The sequence below is a fragment of the Diospyros lotus genome, chromosome 5 (genome assembly GCF_014633365.1).
Source record: "Diospyros lotus cultivar Yz01 chromosome 5, ASM1463336v1, whole genome shotgun sequence".
NCBI lineage: Eukaryota > Viridiplantae > Streptophyta > Magnoliopsida > Ericales > Ebenaceae > Diospyros > Diospyros lotus.
The window spans coordinates 39,927,286-39,948,407 of NC_068342.1; the positions used below are offsets into that span (position 1 = coordinate 39,927,286).

Below are 21,122 nucleotides of genomic sequence, written 5' to 3' on the forward strand. Positions count from 1 at the left end.
ATGTGTGTGCTACATAGGGATTGAGTTTCATTCACTTGGGGACATGCTTTGTGTGTGTTGGGATATGTGAACATCTGCATGACCCGGTTGGTCTAAGAGCTAACTTGGATTCTTTAGGTGAGCCGGTGCATTTAGAGCATGTCATATGTGTGTATTCCCATGTGGGCGTAACATGACCTGATACTTGGTTTATGAGGGCTTTGTCATCACGTTTATGCTACATCAGCCATTGCATTTCCTAATTGTTGTATTGCATAGTGAGAATGTGCGGTTTTAAGTGATGAGTATGTGTGGTGGGCGTGGCCACGGTAAGACCTTGGAAGTGAGACCCACGGCGGCGTGGACCACAAAAAGACTGGGGGTTGGAGTCCCACGGCAACGGCAGGATAAGACGATATGATGATAGGAAAAAGCATGTTTGGAATAAAGGTGATATGATAGCCTATAAAAAGTTGCCAACAGGTTTGTATGCGGGACTTGGGTGCCATTGTATGGCTTATGTGGGCCCAAGGACCCTTTTATGTGCAGTTGATTTCATGTTATGCATTTAGAAGTAAGGCATGTATGGATCATGACATGGTGTGGTTGCATTGGCATGAATTGCATGGGATGTTGGAAAGAGTTTTATCCGTAACCAGTTGCCTTTCTTTCACGAGCTTGTTGAGTCTCGCGACTCATCTTTGTTTTACATCATTCTAGGTAAGAGTGTCCCGATATAGCGAGTGCGTACGGTAGAGTTGGGTCCAGATCATCAAGTCAGGATAGTAAGTGCAGAGCTCTCCCGAAACTAGATCTTAAGTGTCATTGTACTTGTGTTAAAGTTAATGTTTGATGTTTGAGATATATATGTGTATTATGTAAGCCAAATGGGCTCACGGTGATCAGTTATGTAATGACGATTATGAGAAGTTATAAAAAAAAAAAAGATTATGATTTTGGTAAGAGTTGCAGTTGTGATATTGTTCTGTATTATTTAGGTAATGACCCTCTCACGGATCCTCGATGCGTGAGGAGGCTCTGGGAGCAGGCCGTTACAAGATTGATTGACAACGACCAATGATACGAGGGAGGAAGGTGAACGTTTTAGATCTGGTTGAGGCTTCGATAGAGAGGAAGATGAATGGAAGCAGCGGTGGCTAATGGCGATAGGGTTGACGACGATGACTGGTGGCAATGGCTAGTGCTGGCGGCAACTGTGACTACTTCTATTAGGTAACCAGAAACCCAACTAAAGAAGAAGAAAAAGATAATGCTGATGCTGATGCTGATGATGTAGATAAATAGCTAAGATCTGTTAGATGCTGATGGTTTGATGCAACGGCTCTGATACTAGTTTGTTAAGAAATTGGATTGACAACAAACCGCAATCAAACCAATCAACCATACACGAACATAGAATTTAACGTGAAAAACTCAAATCGGGAAAAATCACAGACAAAGAATAAAATATCACTAACCAAATATTTGTAATACAAATGTGATATTAGCACATACTTTGTGTTTTATTTCATGTGACCTGAGCACGTATTTATAAATTTAAAATCATTTATGGATCAACACAGAAAATTATATCTTGATTAGAAGATGATGCATGAGAATATTTCTCCAGATGAGATAGATCTCATATAAAATCGAATTTGACAACATCATAATCATAATTAAATTCGAAATTATAATCACGGTCGAATTAGGAAACTCAATCACAAATAAATAAGAATTTTAAGTCATAATTATCACAAAGAGAAGACTAATCACTAATTAATTAAGTCCTTGATGACCAGAAGGTTGTTCCCCTTAATTTGGCTTGAGAGGATAGGAATGAATCCATCTATCGAATAAGTGATAACATTGCTTCCGATGGAACTCCGGAGCCACGTGACCTGCCCCCTGTTCAACCCAACACACCCCACAAAAAATCTTGTAAATTTTCTCATTTCTTTAATTCTAATGTTTTAATCAAATTAAAGCTAATTCCCTTAGTGCTATTAGCACTAAAAAGTATTTTTTTTTTTGAATTGTGGTGATTTCATCTAATCCTTTTAATTTTGACAATTAAGGTCGAATTTATAAAATTAGTTACAATTTTATCCAAATTGCAATAACGGGCTGCTCGACCATTATTTTAATAGTAATTTTTTTATAATTAAATGTTAAATATATTTTTTTTAGTGTGTGAGTTTAATTTTTTTGTTGTAGAAAGATCAGATAAACAAATCACCCTCACTTTATTTTTAAATAGTTCCAAACAAATAGTTCATTCCATCTCAGACTAATTTTTTAGATAGCTCCACAATAAATCACTCACTCTCATTTTATTTTTATACAGTTCCTAAAAAATTTCAACAGATAACAAAATTATTTTATAAGCAATAATAAATAATTATTTCACAAAGATAATTAAAGTAATACACACATATATACATTCACTAGAATTTTTTAAAATATAAGATAGAATATTATACTCCCTTAAAAGGGTGCCAAAAAAAAAAAACATAAACGCTCTAACTATATTACACATAAATGTTAAAACAATCACTTTTTTTTTTTAGAATCACACAACAAATATAATACATTTGAATGATATATATATTTTTATAATAAAATGTTAAACTGTTATATAAAATTATATTTAACAAAATTGTACCATCGGGCAACCTATTTTTTCAATTCTGCAATTCTAGCCAAATTGAAAAAATAGGCTATTTGGCAGTACAATTTTATTAAATACAGTTTTATATAACAATTTAACATTTTATTATAAAAAAATATAAAATTAAATTCACACACTAAAAAAATGTATTTAATATTTTATTATAAAAATGCTATTAAAATAAGGTTGGGCAGCTCGTTTTTCTAATTTGGATAAAATTGCTACTAATTTTAAAAATTTGGCCTTAATTGTCAAAATTAGAAGAATTGAATAAACTCGCCGTAAGTCGAAATTTTTTGACTTTTTGACGCTAATAGCCCTTCCCTTAATAATTACCTTTACAGTTGCATAGGTTAAGTAATACCCATTGTTGTTAAATTTTTCTGTGTATCTGCATCCACAAATAGGTACGTTTAGTGATTCAAAGCTACGTTTAATACTAAGATTATCAAATTAAAAAGCTTGTAATATAAACCGCTAATTACCCTTCGACTTGGCCATCTCGAAACCACGGTCTCCAGTACTCACTAATAGACAGATTCAGGGCTTTGATCCATTTGATGGTGCCCACAAATGGAACAACCATGTCACGGTCGCCGCTGTTAAGAGAATCAAAGAAGCGTAATCAATGTATGCATTATGCGTGTTAGATGATGAGTTTGCCCAATACATATACTCGAAAAAACTGGGTTACCTTGCCACCAGAACTTGCAACGCTATGGTTTTGAGATACTCATGAACAGGGACAATACTGTGTATGTCTTTGGTGTATGATAGGCTGAAGTTACATCTCATCCAATACGCCACAGTTCCCTTACATCATATCATATATATTTAAGTAAAATGAATTCGTTACTTATAACATTAGAACTAATTCATAAAGGGTATGTACCAGTCGAACATGTAAAGCTTCCTGAACACCTATGTCGTTTGCCCACTCGTAGGAGAGCACGTAATTAAATGCCTGTACAAGATGGAAACAACTTAGGCTGTCTTCTTTTTGTTTTTTAATTTTTAGTTTTGAATTTTAAATTTATTTTTAATTTTTTATTTTGATAATCTATTTTTAAAAAATTAAAAACGCGTTCTCTTTGACATTTTAAAAAATTATTTTTCAAAATAGAAAATTAGAAAACGCATTTTTTTTAAAATTTTGAAAATAATTTTTAATAATATTTTATTCAATAAATTTGATTATTTAGTAAATTAAAAATATTTAATATTTATACATTATTAAAAAAATATCTACATTTTAAAGTTAATGAATTTTGTAATATTTTTTTTATTATACTAATAAAATATAAATAAATAAATAAATAAATGTGTTTTGTTTTGACTTTGTTTTGAATGAAAACAATCCAAATAACTTTTTGTTGTTTTGAGTTTTTTTTATTTATAATAAAGAGAACGTATTTTTATTATTTTAAAAAATTAAAAATTAAAAATTATTTGAAAATAACCAAGAGAACGAATCCTTAATTTTTAAATTTCTAATAGCAAAAGTGACTATAATTTGATTCATAATTATATGTGTAGAGAGAGAGAGAGAGAGAGAGAGAGAGAGAGAATTACTCGACACCATAGATCTGGGATGCGCGGAGGAGAGAGAAGAAAATCTAAGGTGCCATCTTCATCTTCATCTTCTTCTTGAGCTTGAGCTTGAAGGGATCTTCTTTCTGCATGGATTGCGTCACTTTCGGCCTGAGGAGGATCCACAAATAGGCATCTGGGCTCCAATATGTTACTTCGAAATAGATCCCTAATGCACTGCCATCAATCCAACCATCCACAGGCTTATTTAAATAGATCCCATATAGATATATATATGTATGTATATATAGTTGCCTTCTCTCACCCTTGTTATCTCGCTGATGGCAAGATGACAGGCTGTGTTATTTGGGGCTGCATTTGAGTAGCTCCCGTTGCAAGCTTCCTTGGCGTTCTGCTAACATCATATGTTAATTGCACTTAAAATACTTTTTGTAATTAGGGTGAGCATTCGTCGATTCAGTTCAAACTGAATAGACCACCGAATATGAAAGGGGAAGAATGGTTTAAAATAAATACCTCATAGATCTCATCTGAGATAAGGGCCATCCTGTGAGCAAATACTACTTTGGAGTTCTCATCAATGATGGAATCAGTTCTGGGGCTCCAAAGCACCATCCCCTGATATGTTCATTCATAGCATTAAACCTCATTCAGAATTTAATTTAAAAAAAATGAAAATATCACTTTTAGCAAAACTATATACCTACCTTTAGGTTCATATATGGAGTGCTACCATTTTTATTCCCTTCAAGAACATAAAACAGAATATCAAGCTTGAGAGTGTGAGGTTTAGGCCAAAGATATATATATATATATATATAACAATTATGTTGGCGTCTAGTCTAATAGTAATTATGTTGCCTAACAATGACGTGACAATAGATCATTAGGGGTGGAGGTGGAGACTCAATTAGGTCCCAATGATCAGTTTCCTAGTCAGTATTGAACAACAAGACAATAGGTAGAGCTCTATGTATATGTACACATTTAAAAAAAAAAAAATTATGTTGACACTTATTTGTGACACTTTTGTTATAGTTAGCATATTAATATATTATACTTGTATCGCATCCTTACAAACATAAATGCATCACATTTAGTAAATTTTAACATTTAACATTTAATATTTATTTAGATTGATAAAAATTTGACACCTCAATTGGATTTGAGAACTCTCCAAATTTCTTAATCACCGTGTTATTAAAAGTGTAACAAAAATGTGTAAATAATATTTCCGTTATAACTATTACCATCTACTATCAGTTTGGTGACTAATGGGACAATTTTCCCAGCATAAGAGTCACCGCCCACAAACAGTTGAACTTTGAGATATTGTGGGTTTTCTTCGAGCCACTGCATTTGAATTTCACCACCAGAGAAGAAAATTTGGTTAGTAAAATTGAAATTTGACAATCTAATTAGAGATATTATATATTAATATGATATATAATATAAGATATTAATATTGATACATAGATCCGCACATATAATTATAAATGGTATTTTTTTTTACCTTTTTGAGGAACTCATAGGATTGTTCAAACGACTTTGAATCTGAGGATGGCCAACTTTCTTGGGTTCTTGAATAGGAAAATCCACTGCCCACCGGCTGATCTAGAAATATCATACTAATTGTCTGTCGTGGTCATAAATTTAACATTTATGATGATATTTTATATTAATAAAAATATATAAGATGTTAATAGAGGATGTCTTCACAAATGTTAAATTTGAGTAAAATAGTGTAATGTATTAATTATTATATTTTTAAAAGCAAATTGGCAATGATTTATAAGTGCAAAAACGCTATTCCAACGTTGACATACTTGCAAATCTTTTTGTAGATCTTTGTTTTTTTTAAGGTAGCGTTCTCTAAAATAAGTATGATAAAATTTTAACATTAAAATATTTTTTAGACTAAGATATGAAATAATTAAAATAAAATTGAGAAGCATTTTAAGATTTTTATGAAACTATTTATTAAATTTTTTGAAATACAATAAAGGACACAAAAGTCATTTTTTTTATCCGTAAGAACGAATATATACTTATCTTGAGTGAGGGAGAGATAAGTATATTTAAAAAAATTTAGATAAGAAATCATGTGACTTTTTTTTTTTTTTAAAGTCATCAGATAAGTTTAACAAATATATTAAAAATGATGAAAATTTAGAATGCTTTTTATATCTTATATTTTTTCAATCTATATCTTTACTAAAAAAAACAATCCAAAAAAATAATTCTAAATACCTTAGTCCAAGTGTCAGGATAATATCTCAATCTGGGTAAGCCTCCAGTGTAGTTTTGAATGTCAAACTCCATTGGGCCTGCATACAAAATAATTAGAAAAAGAAATTATTTACATTATAAATTAAGTTAAGAAATATAAATAATATTATTTTTGTTAATAATAATAATAATAATAATAATAATAATAATAATAATAATCAGTAATATCATAGCACCACTTATCAATACAGACCTTATTCCTAACTTTCTCGATGAATTCTGTTGAATTATTTTCTAAAATAAATAAATTTAATCGTTATGTCTAATAAATGTGTCTTAAGTCGAAAAATCACAAGTACCACCTCCTTCCAAGCCATCACAAGGAAAATTATAAATGAAATCCTTTTATTTAAAACATCTTTTACTATGATCAATGTAGTTGTATCTAATCTTAGAGCGATGGCATGATGAATCAATACTAATAAAAAAAATATTATAGGATAAAAAATGTTACCTAAAATGGATAGTTGTCCAAAGTGACATCCCCTGATTAAGAGGACATTATTTTTTCTATGAATTTTAGTTCCTTTTTGGATCAAAATTTCAACTTGGTTAAATGTCTTCCACTACCCAAACAACCATAATTTATAATGGAAGAGAAACAAACATTTGATGTCCCTATATATTACATATATGTCAAAGCAAGTTAGTCGTTGGAGAGCAATTAAAGAGGAATGTCTTCAAAATTTTCATTTCTTGGGCAAGACTATTATCCAGTAAATTTCTTTTTAGTAAGATTTCATAAGATGTATAAAAAAGTACTTTTATTTATATACACAAGCATTTTTATCTATTTTTATTTTGTATCTTATATCCAATTTATGTTTTCTATTATTAGATTAAACGATGATTTGTTTGCTCAAGTGGTAGGTTAAGTCGAGGAATGAATAGTGAAGAAAGTTGTCTCCTAGAGTAGTTTCATCAATGAACTTCTTGTAAATGGTTCTTTCCATATATAATCTTTTTCTTCTTTCTTTTGTGTAATCATTCTCTCCAAAATTACTTAAATATCTAGACTACACTGACCAATCTCGACCTTTGGCCACGGTCCAATCTCGACCCTCAGCCCTGGCCCTGCGCTAGGTTGCAACAATATTATTACCATGGCATACTGGATACTTTCGCACCTGCTAAAGAGTCAATTTTCATTAATGACAGATCACATCCTTATTAATGGTGGATCTTATCCACTGTCAGCCCTGTCGGTACCATGTCACCGTCAGTCCCGTTGGCACCGAATATCTAGTCCTATCAACCTGCAACGTCCAATGCAAGTATGTATGCAGAGGACTTCTCATCCTTTTATATAGACTAGCTTTACTAAGAGCCCAAATATGTTTTTTTCTAGTCTAATGATACTATGTCAATTTATTCTTTTACTCACTTGAGCATCGAAGTGTTTGCAGGTATCAGCTACCCCCCGAAATCTGTTCTCGACCATTGCAGGCCCACATCCGACCATCCTTTTGACCAAAAAGGAACATCTGGTGCCCACCGTGAGGCTCGATAAAACTTACCTTGTAGCATCCCGAAATTTGGAGACTATAATAATTATTAAATTCCAGTATCTAAGGTCCGTATTGAGTATTTGAGTAATTAAGGTAACCAAATAATAGTAAAGATAATACTAATAATAATAGAAACCAAAATAATGGTAAAAAAAAAATAATAATAAGGATAATAACAATAATCATATTAATAATAAATAAAAAATAAATCAAATTAACTTAAATGAAATGAAATTAATTATATATATATATGTATATATATGTGTGGTGCGTGTGAATGGCTTGGAGGCCAAGATTGAAACAATGGCCATTTCTCTGATATTTTGAACCAGAGAGTGAGGGAGAGAAAGCATAGTTCATGAGAGAGAACTGGGAGCCGAGAGAGAGAGAGAGAGCTAGTGGCCGGAGGCAGCCGGGTGCGGCAGCCATGGGAGCTGGCCTAGTGAAGCTCGGCCATGGCAGCCAAGCGAAGCAGTAGCAGCGGTGAAGTTGGCAGCGGGCTTGCGGCGGTCGGGGCGGTGCGGTGCGGTTTGGGGTGCCCGGCAATGGCGGCGTTGGAAGCAGCGACGACGGCTGGTGGGGCTCGGCTGTGGTAGGTGGCCACTGGTGCGTGCGCCATGGAGAAGAAGAAGGAACAGTGGGTGTGGGAAAGAAGAAGAGAAGAGAAGGAAGAAGAAGAAGAAGAAGAAGAAAGAAGAAGGAAAAGAAAAAGAAATAGAAAAAGAAGGAAAGGGAAAGAGAAGAAGAAGCATGGCGCGCAAGAGCAGAGGCGGGGAAGAAGAAGAAGAAGAAGAAAGAGAAGGAGAAGAGAAGAAAAGAAAGGAAAGGAAAGAAAAGAAAATAAAAGAAAAAAGAAGGAAAATATATGAAAAATAAGGGGATTTTGGGATTATTTTGGTGTGGAAAGTGATCAAGTATGTGGGTAAAAATTAGTAGAAGCGTTATATGTTTAAATTATAAATTTTAAGTGGTCAGATTTAATTAATTTAAGCTATGGTCCTATTAAACGCAACAAAACATTTTACTTGCACCGGAAGCACAAAAGAGGCAAGAATCGATCAAAAAAATGCAAGCTCCTAACCCTTTCTTCGTGTTCTTTATTTCCCGTAAAAGTCTCCGTAGTTACTAGTATTTTATTCTCTCCCTCACCGTGACTCGGTTCCACGTATTAATAATAATAATCCGCGTGGCAACCATTCTATGATTTATATTATATTAATAAGGTTATTGTTAATGGAACGAGTTAAGAAATGATATCTTGATGTCGTTCATTTCGACCGTTATGGAGCTTTGTGTCGCTCCGCTTTCTTTGGGAATGATGCCGTACCCGATGGGCTAGGTTCTTAGAAGAGTTGATTATGGTTTAATGGGGTTATATTAATAATTTATTATGAATGTGGAGATGGCTTAATGGGATGAGAACGTGAATGTCATAATGGAGTCTATGTTGACATGGGTTAAGTGTGCAAAATGATAAGCTTAAGTGATTAAGTTTAATGAAGTCTTTGGGTGTTTAAGGGTATGGGGTACAAAGCCATTAATTGTCGACCGTGGGTCATGGCAGTTGATGGCTAGATGTATGGGCGCCAATCATTGGCAGTTACGATAAGTGCTAGACCGACCAGAAGACCTGGTACTGCCAGATTCCCGCCTTGACTTGTGCATAGCATAATGTGTGTGCTGCAGGGGATTGAGTTGCATTCAGTTGGGGGATATGCTTTGTGTGTGTCGGGATGTGTGAGCATTTGCATGACCCGATTGGTCTAAGAACCAACTTGGGTACTCTAGGTGAGCTGGTGCATTTAGAGTATATTGCATGTGTGAATTCCTATGTGGGCGTAGCATGGCCTGATGATTAGTTTATGGGGGCCTTGTCATCACGTTGACGCTATAAAAGCCGTTGCATTTCTTATTTGTTGTACTGCATGGCGAGAATGTGCGGTTTTAAGTGTTGAGTATGGGTGGTGGACGTGGCCATGGTAAGACCTTAGGGTGAGACCCACGGCAGCGTGGTCCACGACAAGACCGGGGGTTAGAGTCCCACGGCAACGGCAGGATAAGACGATAGTGACAGGGAAATGGACGTGTAAGGGAAATGGAACAGTAGCCTATAAAAGGTTGCCAACAGGTTTGTATGTTGGACTTGGGCATCAGTGTATGTTTTATGTGGGCCCCAAGGACCGTCTATGTGAAGTTCATTGTTTGTTATGCATTTAGAAATAAGGCAAGTATTGGGCATGGCATGAAATGACGTTGCATTGGCACGAATTGCATGGGGTGTTATGGGAAGAGTCTTGTCTATACCCTACAGCCTTTCTTTCATGAGCTTGCTAAGTCTTGTGACTTATGTTTGCTTTTCATCATTCCGGGTAAGAGAGTTGTCCAAGGGAACATGTACGTTCGACGGGGTTGGGTTCAGTTCATCGAGCCATGATAGCAAGTGTAGAGCTCTCTCGAACCTAGGTCTTGGGTGTCATTGTGTAATGTTTTATAATTTTGAGTTAAATAAATGTTATGTAAGCCAAGAGGGCTCACGATCTGAATGTTTATGCAAGAACATCTATGGAATGCTATGTGATTAAAAAGATATGGTTTTAATAGGGGCGATGTTCGAGTTTTAGTTTGTGTTATTGTTCGGTATCACTCAAATAATGACCCTCTCACGGATCCTCTATGCTCGATAGGGGCTCCGGGAGGCCGGCCGTTACATACCTACCCCATAAGTCTCACCAAAACATTCCATATCCAATCTCAGCCATCTTCCCATGTTCAGAATCAGAAACATTCCTAACTCAGAAAATCCAAACACTAACCACGCCCCAGAAAACCTAATCACCATGGAGGTCCTCCTCCAGACTATCCAATAACTCCAAAATCAAGTTGTTGAGTTAACCTAAAATCAACAGCATTATTAGTGCAGCAAACGGGTTGACAACGACGTAGAAGATAGCTGCCACCAACACCACCAGGCCACCCATATCCCTGTTCCCCCACCTTCCACATCCCTCTATTTTTTCGGGCCACCCACACCCCTGTTCTCATCATGGCGGTACCTTTGCCGAATGGTTTCCGCCTCCCCAATACCTTGGAGCTATATGATGGCACTATTGACCCCCAGGAGCACCTGACCATGTACAACGCCACGATGCTTTTGAGCGAGAGCACAGATTCGATCATGTGTTGTGCATTGCCCAGCACATTAAAGAAGTCGTCCATGTCGTGGTTCTCCTTCCTAGAACCAAACTCAATCCACAATTTTTTCAAGCTAACCACATGCTTTCTTACTCACTTCTCCACTAGCCCGGCACACCTAAAACATTGGCGAGTCTCATCAACTTGAGACAAGGAGTAAATGAGCCACTCCGAGCTTTCCTACACAGGTTCAACTAGGAAGCCGTTTAAATCAGAGATCTAAACCGGATGATTTCCCTACACGCTATTATGGCCGGGCTGAAACCAGGTCCCTTCACCAACTTGCTAGCTCGGAAGTCCCTCGCCAACCTAGACTATCTCAAGCAACGGGTTGCGGGCCACATAAACATGGAAGAGGTGTCAGCTGTTTGACACAATGATACTTAGTCACAAGCTCATCCATAGCCAGTCAGCCAATCAAGGCCTTTTACTAGGCACCAACACAATCCCGAGAGAGGCTTCGATTGGAGGCGGGAAAATAAAGATCGCAGTAAGGGATGAAGGGAGCTAGCTTGGATCCCTAAGCCCCACCGGCTGCGTTACGACACCTATATTCCCCTCACAATCAAGCAAGATTAGATTCTTCAGGAAGTTAATAACTCAAGGATTATCCCACCCCTGGACACCATGGAGCAACGACTTCCTCGCGGTAACACTGATTCTGGCAAGCCGTGTGATTACCACTGCATATTTGGGCACACAACTAAAGAAAGTGTTACCTTAAAGGAATAGATTGAGCACCTGGTCAAGGAGGGCCACATTCGCTAATACACTTATAGGATAAACCGAAGACGGTCCCCTCAAGGTAATCCGGATTGACGAAGGAGCTGCAGCCCCTAGAGGCGACCACGAGTGGATGAAAGGCAGAATGATAGACCACCCCCAATTGAATAGATATTGGGGGCCATTGACACAATTTCTTGAGGTTTTACGGGTGGAAGAGAATTGAGCTCAGTAAGAAAACAACACCTTTGGGTAGTGATGTTGGTAAGCAATACCGAGAAAAAGCCAAGAAGAATTGCCCAACATCTGGTAATCTCCTTCACTGACAAGGACTTTGAGGGCGTCGATCAAAACCTTGATGACCCCATGGTAGTCTCAGTCGTCGTCACCAACTTTTTGGTGAAAAAGGTCCTTGTTGATCAAGGGAGCTCAACTGACTTGCTGTACTTATCAGCTTTGAAAAAGATGGGAATCCGAAAAAAAGGGCTCAAGCCGTTCCATGGGAATTCGATCAATTTTTCAAGAGAGTAGATAGGCGTCAAGGGTACATCGATCTACTGACTATGTTCGGGATGACCCCGCTTATCAAAACTATTAATGTCCGGTACCTGGTTGTTGATTGCCAGACACCATACAATGCTCTCCTCAGCCACCCATCTCTTAACACCTTAGGTGTAGTTATGTTAACCCCCCACCTGGCCATGAAGTTCCTAGTGTCGACTACTGAGGTCGGAGTCATTCACGCTAATCAAAAAGAAGCCAGGTAGTGTTACCACAACAGCCCCAGGGCTCGAAACCCAGACCCAGCAAAGATGATGAGGGAAATTGAACTTTCGGTAGCGGTAGTCAAGCCGCAGGCACTAGCAACCAGGCTTCACACCACAGTGGGCATACAATTGAGCTGGACCCATGAGGTGAGCTCCCAGATAGCCGCCCCTAGCCCATAGAGGAACTACATTCCGTAAGGTTAGGTCCCTGCCTAGAGTAGGTAGCCCACATCGTCTCTATATTATCGAGCGAGCTGAGAAAATACTAGATAGTCTACTATAACAGACTATCGACTTCTTTACCTGGGCACTTGCCAACATACACAGAATCGATCCATCATTCTTCTGCCACAAGCTGGCACTAGATCCAAATGTTAGACTTGTCGCCCAGAAGAAAGGGAGCACGCGATTGCTGAGGAAATAACAAAACTCCTCAGGGATGGATTCATTAGAGAAGTCCCATATATCACGTGGCTAGCCAACGTAATCATGGTTAAAAAATCCTCGAGTAAGTGGAGAATGTGCATTGACTTCACCGACTTGAACAAAGCATGCCTGAAGGATTCATATCCGCTGCCCAACATTGACCGACTTGTAGATGGGCCCTCCGGCTACAGATACTTAAGTTTCATGGGCACCTATTCTGGCTACAACTAGATCCGAATGTGCTTTGATGACGAGGAGAAAACATCGTTCATCATAGAGAATGCTAATTTCTGTTATTGCGTTATGCCGTTTGGACTGAAGAACGTGAGCACAACATATCAACAATTGATGAACAAAGTGTTTGTAAAGCAGATCGACCGAAATATCGAAGTCTACGTAGACAATATGGTAGCTAAGACGCCGAAAAGCTAGGATCACTGCTCAGACTTGACTGAGATTTTTAGCCAACTCCGGCAACACAATATGAGACTTAATCTTGAGAAAGGCGCATTCAGGGTGCAAGCTGGAAAATTCCTTAGCTTCATGTTGACCAGTTGGGGGATCGAAGCCAACCTCGATAAATGCAGTGCTATCCTCGAGATGCACAACCCAATCAATCAAAAGAAAATCCAGTGACTAACCGATAGGATAACAACCCTATCTTATTTCCTCTGAAGATCGATAGATCGGGGTCTGCCATTCTTCCAATGTTTGAAGAAGCCGACATAATTGCAGTGGACGGAATAGTGTGAAGATGCCTTTCAAAAGCTTAAGGGCCTTTTAGCAACTCCCCCTATCCTTTCAAGATCGGAGCCTGGGGAAGAACTCTCACTTTATCTCTCCATTACTGAAAACGCCCTTAGCGCTGTACTAGTCAAAGAGGAAAACAAGTCACAATGGTCGGTGTACTTTATCAATAAGGTCTTATAGGGACCCGAGCTGCGTTTCCAGAAGATCAAAAAGCTAGCACTGGTATTGGTAACCACAACTTGGAAACTTAGGCTATACTTTCAAAGTCACCAGATCATAATCCAAACTAATCAACCAATCCGGTAAGTGCTTCAGAAGCCCGAGCACTCGGGAAGGATGATTGCATGGTCAGTCGAGCTCTCCGAATTTGGCATACAGTACCAACCCCAAAAGCACATCAAATCCCAGCCTTTAACATCAAGGAAAGCAGAGCTAGCATAATCCTAGAAGGGCCCAATGGGCTGATAATCGAGTAGTCCCTCTGTTTCAATTTCAAGGTAAGCAACAACCAAACAGAATAAGATGCCCTCATAGCTGGACTAAATTTGGCAAGGGAAATGGGAGCAGTCCAAGTGGCTGTAAGGAGTGACTCCCAATTGGTGACCAATCAAGTCAAAGGCGTTTCCTGGCAAGAGACTCTCTGCTTGGCCGATACCTCCACAAGGTCAGAACTTTAGCCGAGTCTTTCAAATACTTTAATATTGAGTATATCCCCAAGGAGCAAAACTCATGGGCAGACTTGCTCTGAAAACTCGCTAACACAAAAAAACCTGGAAACAACCAGTCTATTATACAAGAGTCTTGGACTCGGCCACCATCAACCTAGCCGATGTCTAAGCCATGGAGATAAGACTAGAATTCTAGGGGTCCGCCATCATCCAATTCTTACAAGACAAAATGCTTCCTGCCAACGCTGTGGAAGCCAAGAAGCTTAAAAAGTCAACTTGCTTCTTCACCCTGCTTGGAGGTCAACTTTACAAAAAAGGTTTTTTCACACCTCTCCTCAAATGCATAGACACCAATCTGCATACATCATCATTGAGGTGCACGAAGGAATGTGCTGAAGCCATATTGGAGGTCGATCCTTGGCAGCGAAGGTATTGAGAGCTGGATACTATTAGTTGACGATGAGAAATGATTATCTAACCTATGTAAAGTGCTGTGACAAATGCCAAATGTTCCCAAGCACACATCATTCCCCACCAGAAGAGCTCTACAACCTTAGCAGCTCCTGACTGTTTTACAAATGGGGGATACACATACTCGGGGCCTTTGGAAAAACATCATTTGTTGATACCACGGCCTAGCCGGAGTGCTCACTTCAGACAATGGTACACAGTTCACCAACAACAAACTTCAAGAATTTTGCAAAGAGATTGGTATTTGCCAGGTCTTCACCTTAGTCGAGCACTCGCAAACCAACGACTAAGCTGAGGCCACCAACAAAATCACCCTGGTTGGATTCAAGAAACGACTTGACTAAGCCAATGGCGCATGGCTAGAAGAACTCACCATGGTTCTATGGTCAAACTATACCACGGCTCAAACTTCAACCATGGAGACATCTTTTCGACTCACCTATGGGTTTGAAGCCATGATCCTGGGGGAAGTTGGGAAGCCCACTTCTTAGCGGTAATATTTCCAAGAGGACATCAACAACGAGGAATAAAGAGCCGATCTTGACCTTATCCAAGAAATTCGAGACTAGGCTCACATCTGCGAGCAAGCTGCCAAGCAAATGGTAGCCCGGAAGTTTAATAAAAGGTCAGACCCCAAAAATTTCAAGAAGAAAACCTAGTCATGAGAAAAATAGAAGGCGCAAGGAAACAACTCGGGAAGGAAAGCTCGGTGCCAACTGGGAAGGCCCTTACCGAATCATTAATAATCTCGGCAACAGAGCGTACCACATGGCCAAGCTCTCAAGGCAGCTCTTTCCAAGATCATGGAATGCAGCCAGCCTGTGAAGATATTATAGCTAAGTAACAATTCTAAATATCTTTTGCCTGTATCATTCAATTGAGTAAATCTGCTCAGTCAATTAAATCAATTTCATTTATTCATTATTCATTATGTCCTCACACAAGCCCAAGCCCAAGTCTTGTCTTATGCTCTTCTAGCGTATGGTATTCCCATCAGGCATTTGCCTATATATTATGAGGTTACCCATCGGCAATAAAATTGGAAGTTATTCAAACAAAAAATCCTTTATTTTGAATACTATTTCTTATCTCAAGAATCATTCATCTTAACGACCATCTTAAATTATTCATCTCCAGGACTATCCCCTATTCCAACTAAAGAATTATATCTCATCACGGGAAATAGCACAACCACTACTAGCCAGCCCCGATGTGTGTCTCAAACCGCGCTCTGGGTATCAGACCGATGCAATCAGTTTTCCCACACGCGCCTAGGTCTATCTTGACGGGCGGACCATAAAGCCTTGCCTATCCTTTACCGTGCTACCGTCCTTGGGATCAGATAGGGGAGGGGGTTAGTTTGGCACAGCCGGACCACGAGTCATCTCGATCCCAGCCATGCTCTGAGTATCAGATCGACGCGGTCAGTCTGCCCCTACGCCCCTGAGTTTAACTCGATGGGCAGATCTTTGGTTTATCTCGATGGGCAAATCTTTGGTTTATCCCGATCCAAAATTATGCCTTGTATTAAACAGACACCAACAAACCTCGAGTAACCTTGATCCCATTCTAATCAAGCCTTATATAAAATAGGCACCAATAGACCTCGAGTAACCTCGGTCCCATTCTAGTCAAAATCAAGCCTTGTGTCAAACAGGCACCAATGGATCTCGAGTAACCTCAGTCCCATTCTAATCAAGCCTTATATCAAACAAGCACCAATGGACCTCGAGTAACCTCAGTCCCATTCTAATCAAGCCTTGTGTTAAATAGGCACCAACGAACATTGAGTACTCTAGTAACCTCGGTCTCATTCTAATCAAGTCTTGTGTTAAATAGGCACCAATGGACCTCGAGTAACCTCATTCCCATTCTAATCAAGCCTTGTGTCAAACAAGCATCAACATAGCTCGAGTAACCTCGGTCCCATTCTAATCAAGCCTTGTCTAAGACAAGCACCAACAGAACTCAAGCAACCTCGGTCCCATTCTAATCAAGCCTTATGTCAAATAGGCACCAACGGACCTCGAGTAACCTCGGTCCGATTCTAATAAAGTCTTATATCAAAGAGGCACAAATAGACCTCAAGTCACCTCAGTCTCACCCAAATTATGCCTCGTATAAAACAGGCACAAACTTACCTCGATCTCATCCAAGACTTGCCCTCTAACAGGCCTCGAGTAACCTCTTCTCATTTAAACTCACACCTTGTATCAAACAGGCGTTGGCAAACCTCAAGTCACCCCGGTCTCGCCAAGACCATGTCTCATATCAAACATACTACAACAAAGAAAGAAAAGAGAAAGCCTGACACTACGAGGTATTCGAAAATATTGCTCATTTCATTACTTCATCACATTACATAGTTTACATTATGAGATTTACATCTTTGATAATCAGCTTGCAACTTTACGAAGATACAACCAAATAAAACAACCATCATTGCAAAACTAGCCCTCTATCTTATGATGATCAACCTACAATACTACGAAGACGTAGTTGTTGAACATGCTCCGTCCATTTCTTCGGTTCTGTTTCCCATGAAACCACACGACAAAGCCACACACACCTCAACGGGAAACCTTGCCATGTATCGATGTTGGGAGGGCCCAACATGGTAATTGCTGATCAACAGCCCCCCAGACAGGATGTGACCATCACTTCAGAAGTAAACTTAAAATGAGTGGCAATAACCCAAGGTAGAGGAATGAGGTCACCAATCCTAGCATTTCCTTCGCTCAAAATCACCAATCCTAGCATTGCCCTCTCCCAAACACGCTTAACTTTGGCTATAGCTATCTTTGTCATCCCTGCAACACCATCAGCGGAAACATTGTCGTCGGCCGACAAGGCCTTGAGTCGAGTCAACAACCTCATCCCTCAAATCCTCAAACTCTAGGGCTTCCTGTAAAATAAAAACGACCAAGAATAACAAAAATTTACGAAAAAGTAAGATGGAATCCACCCCTTTTTATAAGCACAATGAGGGACATCCAACAACCAAGGATCCTTCGTCACCTCACCTGTTGTGATCCTGCCACATGTCTCGACATTAATGCCGTGTGTCCGACAATCAAAGAGTCTCCACACTACCTTAATTAATACCTTGATAAGCCACCCTTCGGCACCCTCATGAATGATGCCACAAATGCTTTACAATTTGGCCACACGCTTGGATAATTAATGTCCTTGTAATGCATCCCAAGGACGCGATGCACCCTGTGCTGATAAATGTCACCTTGACTTCACGAGCGCTTATCTCCGAATCCGTATCCTAATATTAAAAGAATAATTATATATATACCTTTTTCACTACAAAGCTCGAGATCCAGATCGACTTAGTCAAAACCAACCTCGAGCCAACATTCTCAAAGTAGTTCCAACTCAGCACACAAGCCTCTTATCACCTCATCCGAACAATTAAACTTACCCCAAGTCGTGCCAAACTTAAATGCCCAAAGCACTCGGGACGGTCTTGACCTCACTACCCAACGTACTTAAGAAGTAGGGGTTGCAAAATGGAAATATAGTGTGAAGGAAAATGGACTTAATCAGAGAATAAATGCCAAATATCGGGTAATAAACGCGCTTTATTAAAGCAACTAAAAATTGGTATTACATTAGAATTCAAACATAAAAGACCTACGCTGTTGTATGCTAAGTAAGGGAGCCAAGGAGCATTCAAAGGGCTCAAGGGTCGTAGGATGACAGATCAACCTCAGGATATAGAAGCTGAACTTGTTCCAAATCTTGGTAGAAGCCCTCAAGGAATTGATCAATAGCTTCGTCTTTCAATAGCTAAACCTCGGCCCGAGTAGCCATCTCCGACTTCTGTAGCTGATTAGCACGGCAACGAGTTGCTGAGAGTTCAACCTCGAGACTTGCCACCTTCTCTGCCTCGACTTTCACTTGATCTTTGGCAACCTTAACCGACCCTTTCAAACACTCAACCTCGCCAACCAGCTTTGCTGAGATCTCATTTTCTTTATTTTCCTTGTCCTTAGCCTCCTAGGTCTGCTTATGCAAGTCCTTCATCTTGGCCTCCACTCGCCCTTAGGCCCATTTGTCAGCCTCTTTAATTTCCTGCGTTATTGGCTCATCGCTCCGCTGCCTTCCTATCCTCCTCGATCTTTTGAAGGTCGCCCGACATTGCCCAAGCCTCTAACTCTAATACCCAAATTGTGCTAGCATGTGAAGAGCTTGTAGCTTGGCTTAGCGACACAACCCAATATGATTAAGTTCCTCCATCCGTTTCCAATCTAGCCCCGAGGAAAGATGCTCTCCGACGAACTTGTCAGGTTGAAACTCATGGTTCCAAAGACTCGCCCGATTGGACTCAGCATTGTCGTAGCCCCAAATGTCAAGTCTTTTTCTCCGGTCCCAGCTTGGGCTCATAGCCGACAATTCTAGCTCGGTAACTACGACTAGCTGCTGATTCGAGCATGCGACTTCCTAATTCGGACCCTACGACCTTGGCTCAGCCTTAACTCGATGCCTCTTCACCAGAAGTGGATCCTCCTCAGCAACAATCATCTCCTTCCTTGCTACTAGGGGTGCGAACTCATTAAGGGCCACTGAAGGGTCTAGTTGAGAAGAGGTAGACTTTTTCAGCGAAGTAGGGGCTTGACTAGTAGATTTGCCAGCTGACTTAGCACAAGAAGAGGCAGAGGACTTGCCAGCAGCCTTCCCGGTAAACTTAGCAACCGACCCAGCACTCGAGGCACGTGTTTCCTTCTCCTTAGTGCGTCATTTTATTTCCTCAACAGTCAATCTTTTGAAAAAGAGTAAGTATAAGCAGTTGAAGAAAAATGTCGAACAAATAGAGATGAAAGTAGCCTAAGTATATATCTAGCTAACTCCCCCCGATCACCCCCGAGCTTAATAAGCTTCGAGCATCTTGGAGGAGAAGGTCAGTATATCCTCGAAAGTTTGGTCCTCAAAGATCGAGCTCCTATTACTAACTTCGACCTCCGAGAATGTGTTCGGCTCATGCTGCCAAAACAAGGGATATTTAAGCACACCCCAGGCGTCCAGAAAGAAAGAAAGTTGGCTCTCCGTTGAAGCCACCTTAAAGAAACCCTTCTTGAATTTCTTATAAGAGCTGTGGAAAGCCTTCAACATCTTTTTCCCTGGGACACTGCTTAGAGAGACCCAGTTGCCATTGCCTGCCCCCTTCAATTGGAAGAAATGGAGGAACACTGCCAAGCTCAACTCCCAACCAAGAAAATTGCACAGTATCTCGAACGCTTTCATGAAGCCCTAGTTGTTGGGATGCAGTTGGGTTGGGGTGACGTTTAAAAATGTCAGGACCGAGCTCTGAAACTTGGTCAATGGGAGTTGCACCGCAAGATGGGAGAATAACATTTCATACATAAAGATGAACCCAGCATCGAGAGCCTAGCCCAGCTCCATGAAGACACACTCCTTCGCTCAACACGACTGACAAACAAATAACCTCTCCCCATCAACGGTTCCAGAGAGAGAGATTCACTCCTTCATAGCGTTCATATGCTCAGGAGTGGTGTACGTTGATACGACTTTGGTTACATATTCGCTCACCCAATCATATGAAGTCAAAGGTGGTTCAGCCATGGGTAGCACACCTATAAGGTTACAGGAAAAGAGAAGAGGCTAGCACTTGGAACCCCACGACTTGGATCGCCTCCCTAAACCTAGCAAGAGGAGCTAGGAACTTAAACCCTTGCCTAAGCGCTAAAGCCCCCAGACTTACCCTTCTCTCCCAAGTGATTCTCTTAAACCCCCTGCGACGCCCAAATGATGATGAAAAAACAAAAGGAAAGAGCAAGGATATGGCCATTACCCATATACGAAAAAGTTGGCAGAAGATGAAGGAGATCGAACACCGTTAGCAATTGGGAGCAAGGATCTGCAAGGGGTAAAAGCTATAGAAATTTAAAGATGAATGGAAAAATACGAACAAATAAGTGAAAAACCAATTTATAGATACCTCAAAACTTATCCAACGGACATAGACCATCCATTGACAAATACCCATCACGAAGATCTCAACACCTGTCATCTAATTAATACCCTAACGAAGCGTCATGCCTAGGGTAGCGGGCGTTACCATAGCGACGTGCATCATCACGTCCTCTCGGGAAGACGT

The 21,122-nt window shown here is 39.7% G+C and overlaps 1 protein-coding gene across 2 annotated transcripts in view; it reads right to left on the bottom strand.

Annotated features, from left to right (window-relative positions):
• Positions 1-1,582: 1,582 nt before the first annotated feature.
• LOC127802831 (serine carboxypeptidase-like 18) overlaps positions 1,583-21,122 on the bottom strand; it is a 63,436-nt gene continuing 43,896 nt past the window's right edge. Inside the window, exons 3-14 of one of the 2 annotated variants that reach the window (XM_052338879.1) lie at positions 6,452-6,528; positions 5,715-5,837; positions 5,452-5,554; positions 4,909-4,946; positions 4,718-4,819; positions 4,506-4,592; positions 4,223-4,417; positions 3,543-3,614; positions 3,345-3,463; positions 3,136-3,249; positions 2,987-3,041; positions 1,583-1,887 (exon numbers count right to left, since the gene is read on the bottom strand). In XM_052338879.1, the coding sequence (XP_052194839.1) occupies positions 1,795-1,887; positions 2,987-3,041; positions 3,136-3,249; positions 3,345-3,463; positions 3,543-3,614; positions 4,223-4,417; positions 4,506-4,592; positions 4,718-4,819; positions 4,909-4,946; positions 5,452-5,554; positions 5,715-5,837; positions 6,452-6,528 (1,178 nt within the window). In that variant the 3' untranslated portion in view covers positions 1,583-1,794. The remainder of the gene's footprint in view (positions 1,888-2,986; positions 3,042-3,135; positions 3,250-3,344; positions 3,464-3,542; positions 3,615-4,222; positions 4,418-4,505; positions 4,593-4,717; positions 4,820-4,908; positions 4,947-5,451; positions 5,555-5,714; positions 5,838-6,451; positions 6,529-21,122) is intronic. The other variant, XM_052338877.1, reaches the window with a different exon arrangement.